Source organism: Apium graveolens, chromosome 3 (genome assembly GCF_009905375.1).
Source record: "Apium graveolens cultivar Ventura chromosome 3, ASM990537v1, whole genome shotgun sequence".
NCBI classification, from domain to species: Eukaryota; Viridiplantae; Streptophyta; class Magnoliopsida; order Apiales; family Apiaceae; genus Apium; species Apium graveolens.
Window position 1 is genome coordinate 32,766,882 of NC_133649.1, and position 21,267 is coordinate 32,788,148.

The following is a 21,267-nucleotide window of genomic DNA, read 5'->3' on the forward strand; positions in this document are numbered from 1 at the left end:
GGCGACCGCTTATACCCTATATCAACTCCTTACCTGTGACCACAAACTACTCTTCTTTGGCTTAGCATTAACTCTAACTTGCGACCATAAGGAAGATGATGTATATCCCTTACTTGCAACCATTAGAGTAAGTAAATGACTTAAAATATTTTTATTTCTTGTCTCCAATAACTATATCAAAAACATTTCTTCTGTATAACTGAATTAAACCCTTTTTGTTATGTTGATGCTTGGTGCACTGGTCTTGTTCACAAACAACTAACATGAATTGATTTAATTCAATTTTCTTGACAATCCTGAACTGATACATCTTGGTTGATTATTCATTACTTCAATCACTGAACCCCTGATCTTTAATACTTCAAATCAAATCATTTTATTGACACTGGAAGTGTTTTGACATCTAATTTTTCATGGAGACTTGGACATATTAATGAAGTACTTCCCATGACCTGGTTATGGACTTAGAGCATTAATTTCATCTTTTAATTTTTAGTATTTATTCGATCTTCATCTTCAGGGTTCCTATGCTTCACGGTTCAATATTATTTATCTGTTTCTGTTTCATGTTAAATTATAATTCCACGATTACATATTACATTATATTATGCTTTACAGAAACCTTTATAAGGCACAAATAAACTCATTAAAGATAGAAAAGGCTTCAATCAAGGTACTAAATACATTCTAAAATTAATTAACAAAACACATTAATTCCTAGTTCTTTTTTAAAATATAAAAAGGTGATGTATTTTAAAACAAATAAAACATGGTCACTTTTATTTTACCCCAAACAGTCGCGCCGCTTATATGTATTACAACACAGTACTACTTGCACAAAATCCAACACACACTCTCACCGTGTTCATCCGCCTTCCTACTTAAACTGGAGTTACAGTGTTCGTGTCGCCGACGTCAGCCTCAGGTACATTTTTACGCCGCCTTTTACTACCATTTTAGGGTTTCAACCTTTTTTTTTAATTCTACAAAAACTCCGATTAAATCTTTAATTTCTCTCATCTTTATTGCATTTTACCACATTTTTAGGTCAATCTTTTCCAAGCTATTATATTCAAATGTTTATGATTGTTTTCTTATTTCACTTGTCTTACATAAATTTTGTCAAATTGATCAAACTTACGGTAATTGTTTTTTTCGTGTACAATTTTTTAGAACAGTTGTAATTGAAGTCTAGAGTTTGGTTGATCTGACTAAATATATGTGCGACATGGGCATTTAAATGTTTTTATCGGAACAGAAGAGTTAAATAGATGTTGATTATAGTTGGCGTTGATAATTAATGTACATTGTATGTTTGTATATGTATCTACATTAATTGCTTGTTGATTTCTTTTTTTATATATGATTAGCAGTGAAGAGGAAGCTATTAAGCTTCATGAATCATTGTATCAATGCTTACGCTTGTCACCTAAATTAATTTTGAAACTTGTAAGCGTAAGTAGTTTTCCAACTTATAAGCTAGTGTTAAATAATGTTATAGTCTTCTTTAGATAAATTCCTTTAATTTAACTTTGTTTTGATTTTGCACCTTATACTAATTGCTTTATTTTCATACAAATTATAATTACCCAATACACAGCTTTATATTGACTTTATTAAGTTCATCTAACAATGACTATTGATTCATTTCACCATAATTGTTGTCATCAGTTTGGATTGTTTTATTACAGTCAGAATATACATTTTCCTTTTCCTAATTATAATATTTAACGTACATGATGATGTTAAAACATGATCAATGGAAAAATACAAGAACTTAAATGAAAAAATACAAGACCTTAAATATTTAACGTATATGATGATATTGATTTATTTTCTTGTCAAAAGTGCCAATATTAACCAAGTAAATGGCATAATTACTTATTTTCTGCTTCTCATGATCCAAATGATAAGTCAATATTTAGTTTTGTTCACTTTGACATAATTGGACCAAAGCCCCAGTCTTGGTTGTTTGAGAGTGAGTGTCTTGGGCTAACTTTTCCTGTTATTTTTTTTTCGACCTATGTGGATGTTGATTATTACTTTGGTGTAATTTGTCTTTTTACTTAAGTGGGAGCAATCTGTACTTGTATCATCTGTTTGTTTACGAAATGAAACGTTACTTAGTTACAAGTCCCATAAATGCAAATATGTAAATTTTTTCTTTACAATCTTATGCCACGGAAGTTATCTGCTGTTCCATTATCTAAATTCCATGCTCTCCGGTTGGATAGCTTAAGTGGTTAAGAGTTTATGCTCTGTCGTACCAGCACCTGGTTTCGACTCTCGCTCACCCTGAGAATTTTCTTAGAACATATACTCATTCGTAAGACTATAACCCATATTTGTCAAAAAAATACCATGGTCTCCAGACCTTTTCATGTTTAAATTTCTTACTAATTTTTATTTTTTTGGTGCATGGGAATATATTTCTTAGGTAGGATCTTATATAACCAAGTACTGTAATGGCTGCTACTAAAAGCGCTGGTATACGATATGCCCCAGAAGATCCCTCACTTCCTAAACCATGGAGAGGCCTGGTTGATGGTAAGACCGGATATATATACTTTTGGAATCCAGAGACCAATGTTACTCAATATCAGAAGCCTAGCGCTTCACAAGTAAAACCAGATGAACCTGATAAATGTGTGGCAGAGTCTATTAACATATCAGTTGAAGTTCAACAATCTTCGCAAGTGCCAAATCAGGAAATTGCTACCAATGATGATGACGATAAAAATGGCAGAGGCAGCGATAATAGACCAAAGGCTGACTCTGGTGGAAACAATTATCAGGTATTAAACTGGCATGTCTTATCGTGTTTCCGCTTTATACCTACTGTAATTTTTGTGATTAGTTGTGACGATGTAGTAGTAGTAGTCGTACTGATAATAGTAAATTAATAGTAATAGTGATAGTGACAGTGACAGTGACAGTGGTAGTGATAGTGATAGTGATAGAAAGAATTAAAAAATTCTGGTTAAATATGAATAGACTAGACCTATGTTACCCGAACTCGGTTGCAAGAGCCCTCATACAAGTATGGCCAAGTGTTGGATTCTGGTTAAATATGAATTAGATGGATTCTGGTTAAATATGAATTAACCAAATCTATGTTACGTGAAGTCGCGAACTCGGTTTTAAGAGCCTCACAAAGTATGACCAATTGTTGGATTCACAAAGTTTAAAAGTTTAACAATTCTTGGATATGAATCTGCAGTAGGACACATGCATGAGGACTTTACGTGCAATGTACTTCATTGAAATCATTTTATTTACCTTTTTAAATAAATTTTTATACCAATATGTGTTGTTGCACTTGATTAGTCATGAATAAAGTACTAACTCAAACAAAGGAATACAGTAACTTCCAAACAAGTCAACTAGAGGTCTTGCCCCTAACAAATACATATTTTATTAGGGTCTTACATACTATTTTAAATTGTCATGCTAGAGGGTGAATTTTCTGATTGCAACATGTAGGATCGGACTCGATCCCAAAGCGTGCTATGTTCGGTGGCGGACTTAAGTATAAACCAGGGTATTCCATGGAGGACCCTGGATTTAAAATGTTAGGTTATATATATTTCTCATTATTTTATTGTAGTCTACTTGGAAAAGTTATTTAAAGTTGTAGATATAGGGTTTGCACCCAAATGGCATGGGTTCCACACTCTCCAACAACAAATTTTTGAAACTAATTTTCACACGGCGCTTAAAAATTCTTACAAAATGCTTTTAAGAAAATTTCGAAGTACACTAAAATTATATACCGGGTCCGCCAATGGTCCTATCTGAGATGGATGTGACGATAAAGCTGAAGAGTTTGTGAAGATTTTGGCTTTTGGAAGTTTTTCTTGAACATTAAGATGATGAGTTGCCGATTAAGTTAGTGACAAAACTCATATACCAATCTGGACGGTTCATTTACTTATATGATATATATGCAACTGTTACATTCCGATGCCTTGAAATCTTCCTAGTTTAAATGATTTAAGGATCACTTCCTACTTCCTCCAATTGCCTCATTTGGTAGAGACTTCAATTGTAAATTCCTTTTACACTTGAAAGACGAGGACTATTTTCTTTATTTATAATTCTAGACTTCTTCGGTATTAGTTTTTACCTCAATGCGTTACTCTACAATTTGTTGCACTGATCATATGCTTACTAGATTTACTGATCTTACTGTCTGGGAAAAATAACTGTAGCACTTCTGCAATCAAATAGCATTATAATATCAACTGCCCTTACTTTTCTATTCATGTATTTTTTTCAATTATAAGTTCCTAGTTTTAGCGCTTCACATGGAAAAATTAGTTAAAAAATGAATCTTAGAAGGTGGCAGTTAACAGTCCGAGTACACAAGCTTCTCTTTTCTTCTATTCTTATTCGGCACATTAATCCAAATTTTTGCTAATGTCAGGGTGACAAAAAAGAAGCAGACCGACACAATATCCTGCATAGTTCAGGTGGTTCATTGGACGGTAAGTCTTCTGACCAAGTTGACGTGTTGCCAGCTGTCAGAAGTGGTCCATCTGCTGAGTCTTACCGCCGCCAGCATGAAATAACTGTAACTGTAAGCATATAGTTTAGAGTTCATTTGTGATCGATGTGCCATTTTTTTTCTGATAACTCTTGTTTAAATATTTTGACATTATTTTTTTTTATTATGCAATCATAGTTATTATTTTGTACATATATGATTTGGACTTTCACATTTAGTTTTGTAAGTTTGACAGATTATTATTCATTAGGGATAAAATGTGCCTCACGTTTACATTATCTGTTCTTTTTACATCTAGTTATGTTTGACAGTTTGTTATTTATTAGGGAGACAATGTGCCCCCGCCTTTTACATCATTCGAAGCAATTGGTTTACCTTCAGAGATACTTCGAGAGGTATGGACCTTGTCTTTGGTTGGCTGGAGATAGAGGACATTGTCGAAGCTTTCTGAAATAATTCTTGTCTGCTTTTAGTTAGTTATTTTTACTGGAGATCTGTCTTAAGTATACAGACTTGTTTTATATTTTCCATTTGTACTTGTCGCTCATTGTGATGTTTATTCATCGGGCCCCTGCATAAATTTAGAGGTCCTCAGTTAGTGTACCATTTTATCTATGGCTTTCCAATTCATTTAACTTCTTAGCGAGGATCATTCTTGTCAGTAATTCTATCTGATATATGGTCAGATTCAAAGCGGTCTCTTTCTGCTCTTATCCGTGTCAGAAAGCATGCCCTGCCTTAGATTGGGAATTGTGTTATTGCATTCAAATCCGGTCTCTTTGCTTATTATTAGTTTTAATGGTTTTGTGATATGCTTTTCCAGGTACTCAATGCTGGGTTTTCTTACCCTACTCCCATACAGGCGCAATCATGGTCTATTGCTTTTCAAAATCGGGATATTGTAGCCATTGCTAAGACTGGTTCAGGGAAAACCTTGGGATACTTGATGCCGGCATTTAGGCATCTCATGCAACGTCGTAATAATCCTCAGTTGGGTCCCACAGTTTTGGTCTTGTCACCAACGAGGGAATTGGCAACACAAATTCAAGACGAAGCTGTGAAGTTTGGGAAGTCATCAAAAATATCTAGCACGGTACGTTGATTTTTAGTCAAGGTTTGAGTTTTCAGCAATGTAGTTAATGCCCGAGGGTTGGTTTATATTACAAAGCTGTTAAGATAACGTATTGCTACATACTGCCATATGAATATTACTTTTGCCAATCTTAGTTTGGTTACCATGTATTGGTGGTACTCCAGCTTGTCTGACCTGAAATTACTGTTTTTATTTCTTGTCAAATGACTTTTTACAAAGATTATTCTTTATTTTTAGATGCTTTTAGTTACATATGCCATGATTTTTCTTAAAATTATTTGCAACTTTCTTTTTTAATCAGGATTAACTTTCCTTCATGACTGTGCATAACCTTAAAAGTGAAAATTAATCAGGAATATTGAGACTGGGAAGTACTTGAGGGCAAGCTTATAGTAATTTAAGGGAGCTCCTTTGCTAATTTTTTTAACGACCCTGCTAATTTAATTTCTTAAACTAGACGAGAGAATTTGTAATATTACTTGCAACTTAGAATGTCAGCAATGGTCTATATTTACATATACTATTAAATATTAATTACATGCTGTTTGCTATAAGAAAGCTTATTATATAAATGTAAATATCAAATCTTCTTATTTAAAACTGTGAATGATTAAATGTTAAGAAGTATTTGATTATCCGCATGAATTTTATGTATTTGATTTCTTGATATATCTAGAAGGTAACAAATAAATTATACATACAATTCCTTGTAATTTCATGACTTGGTTACAAATTTAAAATTTTTTCACTTGATAAGAGAAATTACATTCTAAAATATGTTTTTTTTTCTCTTAAGTTAAGCATATAGGCGAATCTTAGTCTTCGAGGAAAGTCAGAACCTTTTTGAAAGGTCATTCATTTCATCTAACATGATTTTTGTTTGTCATGTGATTTGGAAAAAGTATGTAGGTCAAGTTTAGTTAAAAATTTAATTATGAGTCAAAACTACTAAGGTCTATCAGAATTTATTATTTGTTTGTATAACTATATACAAGATGAAATATACCCTAGGTTAAAAACAGTAAATATTTTAGGTGAACTACGACATTCACGCAATACAAACTGAAATAAACATGAGGAAGAACACCATAGATTGGGACCGATCTATCCTTTAATGGAAAATGTTGGTGAACTAATATTGAATTTGACGTAGATCAATGCCTGACGCCCTAGGCTGGGACAGGTGAACCCTTGATGGAAACTTTGATATTAAAGAAGTAAAGCTGGGACACATTGAAATGTGTTGATCTTAATGGTTCTCATGTTTCTAATATAAGATTTTCATCTAAAGTATTTGACCCTGTTAATATACCGATACAAAAATATAATGGTAAGTAAAAGAATGCATGAGTGGTTATCTTTACCTCTAAAAAGCTTCTTTAGGAGTACTTCAGGTTGTTTTACTCCTGTCTTTTTTTCTTCAACTAAAGTGTTTGTACGGAGGAGCGCCAAAGGGTCCCCAACTTAGAGACTTGGACAGAGGAACGCATATTGTTGTTGCTACTCCAGGTCGTTTAAATGATATCCTACAGATGGGACGAGTTAACCTTGGCCAGATTTCATACATGGTTCTGGATGAGGCAGATCGCATGCTGGACATGGGGTTTGAGCCGCAGATTAGAAAAATTGTAAAAGAGATCCCTGCACGCAGGCAGACCCTTATGTACACTGCCACCTGGCCCAAGGAGGTCCGGAAAATTGCAGCTGATTTGTTAGTTAAACCGGTTCAAGTTAACATTGGCAATGTTGATGAACTTGTCGCAAACAAATCTATTACACAGGTGTTGTCCAGCCCTTTTCTCCTTTATTTTTTATATATTATATATATTTAGAGTATTAACTGACAATTTGAAACATTTAGCATGTCGAAATTGTCTCATCAATGGAAAAGCAAAGAAGAGTAGAGCAGATAGTGAGATCTCAAGAACCAGGATCTAAAATCATTATATTCTGTTCAACAAAGAGGATGTGTGATCAGCTTTCACGAAATTTAAGTCACCAGTTTGGAGCTGCAGCCATTCATGGAGATAAAAATCAGAGTGAGAGGGACAATGTACTAAACCAATTCCGCACAGGTAAATCTCCAATTCTTGTCGCCACTGATGTTGCAGCTCGTGGACTGGACGTAAAAGATATAAGGTCTGATTCCCTGGTTACTTCTGTCTTGCAACTTAATGGTTGACATTTTGTACATCATATTGAAGTAAGCTTAAAACACACATATAGATGTATTTCCCCTCTGAATCTAATATATTTGTGCAACAAATTCTTTTCAGGGTGGTGATCAACTATGACTTCCCTACAGGAATTGAGGATTATGTTCACAGAATTGGAAGAACCGGAAGAGCTGGTTCCACTGGAGTGGCTCATACATTTTTCAATGACCAGGATGCGAAGCATGCTTCAGACCTTATCAAAATTTTGGAAGGAGCAAATCAACGAGTTCCTGATGAGATCAGAGATATGGCTTCACGTGGTGGATTTGGATTTTCTAGGAGCCGTTGGGGTTCTGGTCCTGGTAAGGCTTATGATTCAGGATATGGTGGAGGGGATAGTGGTGGTCGTGGTTCTGAGAGAGAGTCTCAGGACAGGTATTGGATGCTTTGGTTAAAATACTTATGATTGAAAAAAACATGTCCAATACTTGTGTATATGTAGGGGATTTAGTGTTAAGCTTACAAGATTTTGGTAACATGTTTAAGGATTAGATGATTATCCTTGTTGTGCAGTGACAAATATGGCAGCAGTGGATATGATGTTGACGCTCCAAGTAGCTATCATGCAAAGAGCTTTCACCAAAGCATGATTCAAGGTCCAGATAAACAACAAAGAAGCCGTAGCAGAAGCCCCAGTAAGGGCGGCAATGATGCAGACACTCTTCCTGGAAGCTATCAAGCTAAGAGCTTTCATGAAAGCATGGTTTCTCGGCCAGAGAAGCGAAGTCGTAGTAGAAGCCCTAGTGGGAGTGGTACAGGAGATCATTGTGGGCGAAGCCGTAGTCGCAGCAGAAGTGCTGACCGTTTTGATAGTTCTTCACAAGGACAAGAGCACTCTCCATTGCAGAGTTTTCATAAAGCCATGATGGAACGGTCTTGATAACCACAATCACTTGAATCGGAGTTGATGTGGGCAAAAAGAAAAACAATGGAGGTATCTTGCGTAGCTTCTCTTTTTGGGGTATAGTTTTTGCTCTAGCACTGCTGTTAATATGCAAGTTCCAGATGTCCCTTTGGGAAACTTTTTAGATACCTGTGCCAGCTTTGTTGATATTTATCAAGTAGTTGTACTTGTAGTTCTAGTTTAAGACTCTGGGCAGATATTATTACTGATGTGCCCTCTTTCGGAAGAACCATTGAAGTAAAATTTCCTGGTGTTGTACCTTATTTTCTGTTTTTAAACTAGTTTTGCCTCGCCTAAGATATATTTACCTGGTTCTAAAGACTAGTATATGAGCTAGTATAAAGTAAGAAATTCTCGGGAAGGGTCGAATTCCTGACATGGGCTAAAGATGATAAATTTTTAACTAGACTTATTTTTTTAAGTTTAATTATGTTAATAATTTTTGAATTCGTGAGAAACCTTTTATACAGGTAAATCAATACACTAGTTAGAAGGGTACTAGCTTTATACCCGCACGGATGATTCTAAATATTTTTTATAAAAAAATTAAAATCAATAATTATTTTTTATTTAATTAAATTTTAATACAAAAATTTATTCCTTAAATTTTTATACTCCTTAAATTTTTTATAGTTATATATTTACTTATTATTATATTTTTATATTTTATTAGGACAACCTTTGTATAATTTATTAATAATTCTTTTATAAAAATTACGGTTTTTAAAGTGTTACTAATATATATAACTGTATTTCATAATTATACATAATTATTTTTTTATTTTATTCTTAAATATTTTAACATTCTAATAATATGTAATATATATTTGTACATGTTTCTTTTTAAATGATTTTTTTTCAAAAAAAAAATATTTTTCAAACTTGTTCATTTAGTTATTATTGTAACACATAATTAAAAGTTTTGTCACTTGGTTGGAGTTTGTACCTTACTTTTTCAAGCGTGTTTTTAATAATATTTTTTAGATTCTCAGTTTTTGTAATAACATTTAAAAAACATACTTTGTAATGGTATTATTTTTCATTTTATTAAAATTATATTTTATTTTAAGTTGTATTAAATTTTTATAATTATTATATTTATTTTCAAAATTTATTATTTATAAAATTTGTAATATTCATAACCAAATATATAGTAAATATTTTCACTATTTAATAATATAAAAAAATAATTTTACACTTGTCCCATTCACATTAAAATTTAAAAATATTTTTTTACATAAGAATTATTTTTTGACAAAATTAGCTGTCTTATTTACTTTTTGATATAAATATTTTTTACCAAAAGTACTATTATTTTTTTATTGTTATAACTTTATTTACATGATAATGATAATGATTAGGGTGATGTGTGACCCTCGATAATGATATTATATTTTAATGATTAATTACTAATTATAATATTAGTACTAATCACTAAATCCTAATTACCATATTATAGTATTATAGTCATGATGATCAAATTATAACTATTTTTTATATAATTTTTTTTTTTACAAAATGAGTTGGGTTATTTACTTTTTAATATCAATATTTATTTTATCAAAAATACTATTATTTTTATTATTCAACAAACTTTATTTACATGATGATCATATTATTGTATTTCTATATTTGACATTAATAACGTAAAACATAACATAAACATTATAGTTTAGTTTATTTCTTTCATTATTTGATTTTTTTCACATTACAAATTTGTAAATATAATATTTTAATCATCTCACATAATATGGCTATGTAATCATTTTTCTTTTATTTATAAATTTTCTTTTCCTAAACTTATAAAGTTTAATCCTGAATTGAAAAGTTGTTTGGGATTTGTATTTACGGCGTCTGTAATAATATTTTATAATTTTTCGGTTCTAGTAATAATTTTGAAAAAAATTGGAAAGTTATTTGGGATTTTCATCTTGCAGGGTTTGTCACACTATTTTATAATTTTTCGTTCTGGTAATGATTTTGAAAAAAGTACTTTATATTTTTTATGATAGTAATTTCAATTTTTTTTTCAATTATGAATTGTAATAGTTTTTTTATGATTATTATAGTTCTTTATAGTTTTTATGTTTTATAAAATTCATATACTCTAAAATTTTTAAAAGAGGATCCTTAAATGAAACAAAACTCTTGTAATATTTATACCTAAATATAATCTAAATGTGTTTTTTATTTTATAAAATAAAAATAAAAACAATCTATTTATAGATTATTTTTAAAAAAATGATCTACTTTAACCCCATTAACAAATGATTTGTTAAATTTTACTTAGTTTTATTTTTATTAAGATAAATGTTGTTTGTATTATATATAATATTTTTAATATTATTTTATATCTTTTAAGAATGTGTAATTATATTTTAATTTATTAATTAATTATCTATTGTGTTTGTTATACAGATTATTAAGTATTATAATAAAATATTAAAATAAATGAAATAAATATAATATATAGTATTTATTAATTTTGTATTTCAATTTTTAATTGTAATAGTTTTATTATTAAGAATATTTGTCTATAATATGTAGATTAATGATTTTGCAAAATTCTCAAATTAAGAATATTTTTGAAATATATTTGATACAAATAAAAAGAATAATAACTAATCATACATTTAAAAAGACTTAAAATTATTATTTTATTATTATTTTCATATTAGGTTTAAGTTTATCAATATATCCAGCTAAGCACATCACACCCTCTTTGTATTTTATCAAAGTAATCACTCATCTTTAATTATAATATTATCCATGACGAACAAATCATACCATTTTATCTCCTTTAGTCCAATTATATATAGATATAATACAAACACAAATAATCGAAATCGAATGAATGGATACTAACATTATTAAAATAGGGTTGGAATTAAAAATTAGCAAAAATAAGGGTTGGAATTACACCTATATTATAGTTAAAAATGTTATTTAATAAAAATTCTTTTTATAAATAATAATACTATAAAACTAAAGGTTTTGTTCATTAAAAAGTAGTTCATTTTTTATATTAGATGGTCAAACCTCTTAAAAAGTACATGCAAAAAAAGGTTAACCACTATTTTATCGAAAGAAAGAGTATAAAATAAATAACCGTAATTATTCACTACAATATATGTTAATTAAAGTTTATGATGTGAACTAGGTAGTCACATTTGTAAATGATAACGATAAATTATACTGTAGAATCTCAATAAATAAATACAATTTGGACCAAAAATATTTATTCATTTAGAAATATTATTTATTGATTGATGAATGCATATTTTATTTATTTATTGATAAATAAATATTTATTTATTAATTTTTTTTCAGGTTTCTATGATTTGTTTTCTATATTTTATATTCAAATATACCTAAAATTTATTATGGATATAGTATTTATGAAATATTTAATTACTTCCATTTTTTAATATTTTAAATTAGTTTTACATGCATGTATGCCCGCTACAATCATGTGTATTCACAAGTGTTTTACACTGAGATAATACGTTAAATGTGCATAAAATATTAAAAACTAAGGTTTTTACAAAGTTACTCATAATCAGCTATATATTCCATCTTATTTTAAATCATAATCATAAACTAAAATGATGAATCAAATGAAAAGTATTTATTGAATAAATGTATTTATATATTTTAAAAATATATTATTCAAACTATTGTGATTATTCAATTATACTTAAATAGGATCTATAGAGACTTAATTTTTTATTATTCATAAATGCATTTAACGAAATTATTTATTAAGCCCATTTGCCTAAGTTGGGATCGTAAAAAAATATTTAATTATTAAGGTTATTCATTTATCAAATATTTATTTATCGAAATTCTAGTGCAGTATAATAATCATTTGCTCGGGATCTCCCACTAAAATAAACTACATCAAGTAGATCTTATATAGAGATAGATTAATCGATTTTATAGTTGAAATATATAAATTTTAGAAACTATCAAAATGTAACCGACAAATACAATTATTTTAACTAGCGTGGATGCTCGCTTCGCCGGGCGTTGCTTTTTTAATACGTTAAGTGGACAATCAACTGATTATATAAAACCGGTTCTCAGAAGAAGTGCAAAAGGAGCTAAATAGACAGAGTTACATAATGGGGACATAGATTAATCAAAAATGACGCCGGGTAACATATTTATTTGTCTTCGTTTGATTGACTGATTATTGCTTCTTCTTTGTTGTTGTTGGTGGTGATTGGAAGTTGAGTTGTGAATTCATTTGTAGATGGTAACTTGAACTTGAAGCCTAATTTGATATTTAAAATATTTTTGATCAGTGAGAGATTTAAACGCGTCATTATAGAGTTGTATCTTTGAAATATGTGTAATGTGATAACACACCTGATTTGTGTTTTCCTGCATAGAACCGTTGTCATCATCTTTTGGTTCGTTAGGGTCTACGAAACTGCTGCAAATATTAGCTGCGAAATATATAGTTGCGGTGTATACTATGTTAACCTCTTTGATGATGAGTTTGATTGTGTATTTTTTGTTGGCCAGGTTCTTCAACTCTGTAGGGAAACATTTTTGTCCTTCCACCTATTGTTTAGAGAAAAGTTATACGTGATGTAATCGGTTAAGCGATAATATCTGTTAAAGGGATGTAATGGAACCTCTTTCAGTAGCTTCACAGTCATTTTTCCCAGGAGTGCTCGAACTTGCTGGTCACGTAGAATGATTTCTATTCCACCACTCTCATCTAAAGCAATTGCAGTAATCTTGAATCTGAAGCAATTTTCGTAAAAGGCATTTCAGATTTACGGTTATATTTCCAAGATGGATAAAACTGGTTGCTAAAAATACCTTTTATCTAAAATAGGGTATGAGTCGTTTACAAATTAAGCAGAACCACTTTCCATCCTCCATTTCAATATCTTGTTCATAATCTGTGCAGATGGTAGTGTACCAATTATCTGTTTCTTCGATATACCTTATGCTTAAATGTGCACACACTTGAAGGTAGAACTATATCATGTTTGGGATAGTTAAGTAACCGATCTTACCATAATATATTCTTTTCCTAAGATTCTGATTTGTGCGACATTTAGCAATTGTACTCTAGCATGTTTGTGAAGGGTTTTTAGCACATAAACTCAACGAAAATGTAAATTTAAATCTTAAAAAAAACGAAACCCTCCGCAGGATCCATGCGAAAAATAATATTTAATTCGTAGTTCAGTATGTTTACCTTAAGAAGCTTTACGTTAATGGAAAGATGGAGGTCTTTAATGGCGATCCAAAAATGATGAACGGAGATCCTTAGCAGCTGTTCCTCAAGTGTAAAGTACTCCACCGGTATCCACAAAAAAAACGATGTAATGAAGGAGGAGAAGATGGAGAGAATTAGGGTTTTGTAAATCTTTTTGGTTGAGGTAAAAATAGGGTCTATAATAGTATATTCATAGGCAAAATTTTCAGCTGAAAATTTTCCCAAAAAATATTATTAATATTAACCCTTTATTATTCTCACTAATAATTAAAACACCTTTTAATTATTAATCCTTTTTCTAAACACTTTAGAAATAATTCTCTCACTTGATTTAATTTCCAAAAATTAAATTCTTAATTAATAATATTAAGAACTTTTTCTTAATTAATTTATAATCAATTAAATCTCATTTAATCAATTATTAAATTTGTTAATTAATTATTTATTTCATAAATAAATAATTATCAGCCATTATTAATTAATTTCTCCACCATTAAATCATTCTCTTTTATGGTGTGACCCTGTAGGTTCAATATTAAGCCGGTAGTAGAAATAAATAATAATAATAAAACTATTTTATCATTATTTATATAAATTATCTAATTCATTAAATATGATTAATTAATTAATCATATTTATTCTACATCGTGAGAGATACTTCTCAGCATATCGTGACTATCCGGATAATACGAATTCACTGCTTAGAATACCAAGAACCTATTCAGTGAGTAGTTACCGTACAATTAATTCCTTCTACCCTGCAATGTCACGATTAAATACAAGGCATGGAACTTGTGTCAAGCCTATCTTATTTAATCACTTGCTTTCCCATTCAATATGCTTAGTTCTATTTAATGTAAATTAGAAATTCCTTTCTAATTTCATTCACTCTGGCCAGAGATTCCTGAACTAACATAAGTGGATCAGCATTGAACATTCTCTTCCTACACTGGAAGGGGTAGATCCTTTATTGATCATACACTATCTTCGTGTATAAATTCCTATACCCAGTAGAGCCCTTATAATTGTCCCTTGAGACTAAGAACTAAACCAAAGCATAGTTCAGTGTACACAAGATGACTATGATGACCTCAAGTCTAAGGATACTTGTACAACTATCACTATATGAACAACTGCTGACACGTGAGTGAACTCCATCAGTTGTTCAGCTGTGTGAGTCATGTTCAGTGAACTTATTCTATAATAAGCACCTACATACTAGCTATAGTATCACCACACAAATGTCTATGAGAACATACATCCTTCATAATGAAGCAAGCATAGTATGTACCGATCTTTGCGGATTATTAATTACCAGTTAATAATCCTACGACCAGGAACTATTTAAGTTTAGATTTATCATCTTTTAGGTCTCATTATTATGATCTCATCACAATCCATAAAAAGCTTTACTCTAAACTGTGGTATATCTTATTTAAATATTTAAATAGATAGAGCCCGCAATAAAAATAAAACAAGTCTTTTATTAATATCAATGAAATCAAAACATATTACATAAAAGTTATTCCTAAATCCTCATACATGATTGGACTTAGGACATATCTCTTTTAGTTTGTCGAGCGCAAACAGTTGTTCCTGGAAAGCTGGCTGGTTTAACCTACGACATATAGAAGTTGGGCGTAAGAAAAGAATTCGTGGATGTTTGTGTTTAGAATAAGAGTTAGAGTACTTCGGTCTGAGTTCGAAAACGCTGTAGTGATTGTAGTTTAGATAACATTGAGTGCCTCTAACGCTTGAAAGATCGAACTCATCTACGAATAGCATGGTCATTAGTAAAGGAATGAAAACATTCAAATAAGAAGTTGGATTTGAAGAAAGAAAGATTATACCATTCCACAGACCAACCCGGCTACTTGCTATAATGAGTATGATTAGTTTTTTGTTTGTTTGTTTGATTTGTTCATCAAACATTTCCGCGAAGACGTCCCAAAATGTTACATTAACAGAAGACTTACAGGAAGTTTTGCATGTCAATACTGAAAAATTGGTATAATGGTATAAGTGAACACATTTAAAAGTATTGTCTAACCTCCCATCAGTTAAAATTATTTTAACCTGTTTCCGAGGATCACCAAATCAGTTAACAATATTTATGAGTGGCTGATAATGCTTTACTATGCCAATGACATCTGTAACAAATAAATTTTATAGTTATTGTTTATTTTAGTTAAAGATTAGATCTGAATTATGTACTTATTTTGACTGAGAGTTACCTGCCAAGTGAGTACTTTGTTTTGTCAGTTCCATCAGTTTACTGTGGTCATAGAAATCGAAAGCGTTTGCCTCTATACCACTTCCTTCTTCCTCAATCTCTTTGATATGAGTCTCGTTTGAGAAGACCAACTGCACATCGTTGGTGAGGCATCTGAACTTTTCATCAACTTTATATGGTTGAACTTTAAACTTCCTAATGATATTGCACCTTACTACAACCAATTTATCTTTCAGCAAGTCATCAGAACTTCCAGGTACAAAGGCGTGCATCCGGTTGTTCTGTATTGTTTGCATTAGAATAATTAATTTATAAGATGAAAGAAAGAATTATTGCTTGGAAAAGTGTGTGATATACAAAATTACCATGTTATCTAGGAGGATGATGTTGAAACTTTTGAAAACCTCCCTAGTTCTGGTTACTCCTCTCCAAAATCTAACTACCCTGACTTTGATCTTCCACTCGAATTTCCCTACCTTCAGATTGCATAGCTCGTCAAACTTTGTTCTTGACATTTTGCTGTATACATTATATTAGGAGAGGGTTTGTACCTAGTATATATCTTCTGGGATGTAGTTGAAGTAATGTAAAATGTGGTGGATTTATTATTCATATCACCGACCACAAAATGCATTTAGTTATGATTTGATAGGATGAGTTGTGGTTTGGTAATTTAATAAGTAAATTGTAGGTTGAGGGAAGAAGTGATGTGCATTTTTTATTGTGATAATTTTTTAATTTATTAGTTATTTGTGATTTTAGATTTTATTGTATGGTTGTGTAACATAATAAGTTGTCGACTGTGCATTTTCGGTTAATATTTGTTTGGTGTATTTGAAATTGAACATGCATTTGTAGTTTTATGCAAAACATTACTTAGTAATCTTACTAATACAGAATTCATTGACCACCATACAATAAAATTACTAACATAAATTGAGAGGAATTCAGATTCGTGGAATTCAGTTCCCTGCATACTATAAGCAAAAGTGTTATGTCTTCGTCATCACTTGATTGTTGTTACTTGGCTTTCTTCTTCTGTGTAAACCACGAGGATTATCGTTAGTAAATTGCTTAATATTATATACTAACCCAATAAAAGAAATGGTTGTAACTTGCCTTGTCTGATTTGGACTGCTTCCCAATTTCACCTTCCTCATCAAATGGCACTGCTGCATGATTTTTTCTTGCTCTTGTCTTTCTGCTGGTAGATTTAGCAGTTCGAGGAGTTTCGTCCATGGTTTGTGCTATCTCCGTATCCTTCAACACGAAAGGAGAGTTATGACTTTACCTATTGTAATATAAAACCTATTTCTTTATGCAAATTCTCTTACATTCATTGTTGGAATGTCATTCATTTCGAGAGATTGGTTTCCAGAAGGGGTGAAAGTACCACATGATTCATTGAAATTACCAAAGGTTGTAGCTTTGTATACTTGGCAGTTATTCAACACATTTTCTTTAGTTATAAGTAGAGTGAGACTGTACTTTTGGTTCTCAAACATACGCAGATATGGTGGGAACACTTGTTCTCCTAGTTCCTTAAGAACATAATAAAGATATTAGAGAAACATGTAAGTTATTAATTTGTAGAGAAATAATATTGTATGGCAGGGAAGTACCTCTCTTTGAGGACAGTATAAGTCTTCCACAGTTTTATGAGCAAGTTGGGTTACATCTGAATGGGGTAGATTAACTATAACTGTACCAGTTCCATCCGAGCACATTGCTTGCAAGCAGAAGCTATGCAAAATAGAAAAAAAGAGATGTCATTAGCAATTACTATTACATTATTTCTGTGCTACAAATTTCTAAGACCCAGTCAACTTTTTTCGGGTGAGGAATAATACTTTTACAATTTTTACATTTGAACTTCTCTCCTTCATATTCAACGTTATTAAGGCATTTAGTGCATTTAGTTAGGTACCACTTCTTCATGTCAATCACTTTGTTCATAAAAACTTCATAACAAACTTCTCTCTTCCAAAAATTGTACATGAAAAAGCATTTGGTTAAGATATTTTATTTACAACATAACATGGTTTGAAGAGAATGAGATAACCTCAATGTGTGCCTCAGTTAACATGAAAATATCTTTCAAAGTTAAGGTCTGTCTTGTTGCTTCGACATCAGACTCTGAATAGTCACTCATTTCTTCCTCTCTACAAAAAAAAATCCAATTACAACAATATTCTTTGTTATTGATATAGCTTTAGTACAAACGAATACATGTTCATTAGCACATCCACACTATAGTGGTAGGGGTTTATAAAAAAATCTTGTTGCTGGATAGTTGGTTAGATGTGGTTTTCCTAAGTACATAGTAAAGATTGTGAAATCAGTAGTATATTTTAGCATTTTCATTGTAATTAAGTGACGTATAGAAAATTTGAAATTTGACTAACCTTCATAACGGCTAACTTTAGCACAAGAGAGTATTACTATGACATTTTCATCTTCATATCCTTCCAAATCCTTGTCCATCAAAATGCCAAACTCATCAAATAAAGTAATGGGCACCGAATTCCTGCTTTAAAATATGAATCTGATGAACCGATTAAATACATAAATATTATAATAGAAGGCTTATTGAAAGGGACACGCCTGCCATCCACCAAATCAAATTTGAGCCTTTGTTTGTCTTCATTCTTTTTATTGGTCATAATGAGTGTTGTGCGGTTCCTCAAGTAACCAACCATGTCTACATGGTCATAAAGTTTAGTTCTAATACAATTTTTTTTAAAGAAGTGAAATTATACTGGTCTTACCAACTAAGAACCGGTTGTCAGATGCCAGTTTTTTGATTTCGGTCATATGGAACAGATCAAAAGCATATTTCTCAATAACCAAGAACGGTTCATTTTCTTTCACCACTTTAGTTTCTTTCGTGAAGAATATGTGTTTCTTATTTCTGACTGGTCGATAGGTCTCGTCTCCTAGGAAATCTTTGACTTTAAAGTTCTCTATTATGTATATTCCACCTTCTAGTAACTCACAATTTAAATCAGCGCACAAATTTGCATTTGCATAAGCATGCATACGATGGTTCTACATATATTATAAATATTTAACTGTCAGAATGGAAAATAAGAATTAAAGTTTTTAGAATTTATTGCTACTACTAACCGTATCATCAATCAAAAGCATATTTAAACCTCAAAATTTCTGGGTGGTTCGGTTCATCCATTTCCACATGGACTGAGCTCTAACTCTACATTTCCAGTCGTAGGAGGAGCTGTTGAGATCGATTAAATTGTCGTACTTGTATAGTTCCATTTTTAGATCAAGTTCTGCTGATTTCTTGGTTCTGCAGGTAGTAGTAAATGTTTGCCATTAATGATGTTAGTAAGGTTTCACAAATCGAAGGCATAGTCAATGAGAGTAAAGAGTAGTAAGGGATATTTACCTCAAGTGGTTGCTATCTTCTTCAATTCTTTCTCACCTAACTCTGGTTGGATCTTATCTTCAAGTTAAGCACAAATATTTAGATGACTATAATTCAGTAAGGTAAGTAATACTGTGTATACCATGTAAATACTGTGTATACCATGTAACCCCTCACTTTAATATATTTATAAAGAAAAGATGTATGGTTAGCAGTTGGTCATAAATAGAATAAAGGAAGTTAGAGAAACTACTAAAGCCAAGAAAATATATCAGGTTTTATTAGTTATTTGTCTCCAAACTACTAAGGTTAACAATATCTTATTTCACTATTTATAAATATTTCAAGATATTATATTGTTAGCAAAATTTTATTTGCTAACCGTTATAGGTATATTTATTTAGCAATTTCTTGTTTCATTGTAAGAAAAATGGTTGATTGATTTGTAAAATTAAGTAGGTAAGATAAATGAATACAATTCCTATTTGGAAACCAAAAATTTATATGTGACATAACTCTTAAAATCGCTTATTGTGTTTTGTACATAAATAGTTTTTGGATAATAACTTACAGTTTTGAAATAATTTACGTAGGTCCTTAAAAAATAGATTGATAATCATATTTTGTACCATACAGATGGTATAGATAGGAAATTAGGAATATGATGATAAGGTCTTATTACTTTTTTTTTTGTATATGATGATAAGGTTTTATTACTTATTTGCTTTGAAACTATTAAGGTTAACAATATCAATATCACTATTAAAGTTTTATTACTTATTTGCTTTGAAGTTATATTGAAAATTAATTTCAATATGATAAAGGTTAACAACATCGTATTTCATTGTTAAAAGAAATTTATTTGGTAATCGTTATAGGTATATTTATTTAGTAATCTTTTTTTTAAAAAAATAGTTGATTTATTTGTCATATAAAAAAAGTAGGCAAATTGAATACATTTCATTTTCTTCCCTAGAAAATTTAAGTCACATAACTCTTGAAATGAATTATTGTGATTTATACATACATATATTTGCGATAGTAACTTATAGTTTTGAAATGATTTATGTAGGTCCTTAAAAAAAGATTGATAGTCATATTCTGTACAGTATCGATTTTAGATATTCGAGTTTTGGAAAATGATGATAAGGTTTTATTACTTTATTGTTTTGAAACTATTAAGATTAACAATATCGTATTTAAATATTTATTAACATAGTGTGACTTAAAATTAAATATAATTTTTAAATCATAAAGGTTAAAAACATCATATTTCATTGTTAGAAAATTTTAATTTGGTAACCACTATAGGTAAATTAACAATCTATTTTTTTCCAAAATGGTTGATTTATGTGTAAAATGAAATAAGTACGACAAATAAATACATTTCTTGTTTCTCCTAAAAAATTGAAGTCACTTAATTATTAAGATGGAATACTAAGTTGTGTACATAAATATATTTTGAATAGTAAGATATATTTTTTATATGATTTACGTTGGTCCTTCAAAATTGTTAGTCATATTTTATGTAATATCGATTGTATATATTGGATTTCTGCCTATACCCCGGTTACCAAAACCGTGGGTAGTTGATGTAATTAATGAAGATTCATTTTCTTAATATTGTAGGGGTCTATTTCGAAGTTAATGGACCAAGTAAAAGGGTCTACATTTATAGGTCTGCGATAGT

The 21,267-nt window shown here is 30.6% G+C and overlaps 1 protein-coding gene across 3 annotated transcripts; it reads left to right on the forward strand.

The window, feature by feature from the left end:
• The first annotated feature begins 790 nt into the window (after window positions 1–790).
• On the forward strand, window positions 791–8,983 carry LOC141712076 (DEAD-box ATP-dependent RNA helicase 14-like). Of its 3 annotated transcripts, none has more exons than XM_074514864.1 (9): window positions 791–925; window positions 2,438–2,795; window positions 4,427–4,579; window positions 4,834–4,902; window positions 5,331–5,600; window positions 7,031–7,381; window positions 7,462–7,739; window positions 7,877–8,191; window positions 8,330–8,983. In XM_074514864.1, exons 2-9 carry the CDS (start codon window positions 2,466–2,468, stop codon window positions 8,694–8,696), a joined length of 2,133 nt encoding a protein of 710 aa, XP_074370965.1. In that variant the 5' UTR covers window positions 791–925; window positions 2,438–2,465; the 3' UTR covers window positions 8,697–8,983. The 3 variants fall into 3 exon arrangements, with proteins under 3 accessions (XP_074370965.1, XP_074370967.1, XP_074370966.1); XM_074514866.1 differs by having other exon boundaries at window positions 7,877–8,118; window positions 8,330–8,556; XM_074514865.1 differs by lacking the exon at window positions 791–925 and adding an exon at window positions 1,699–2,326.
• Window positions 8,984–21,267: the final 12,284 nt, after the last annotated feature.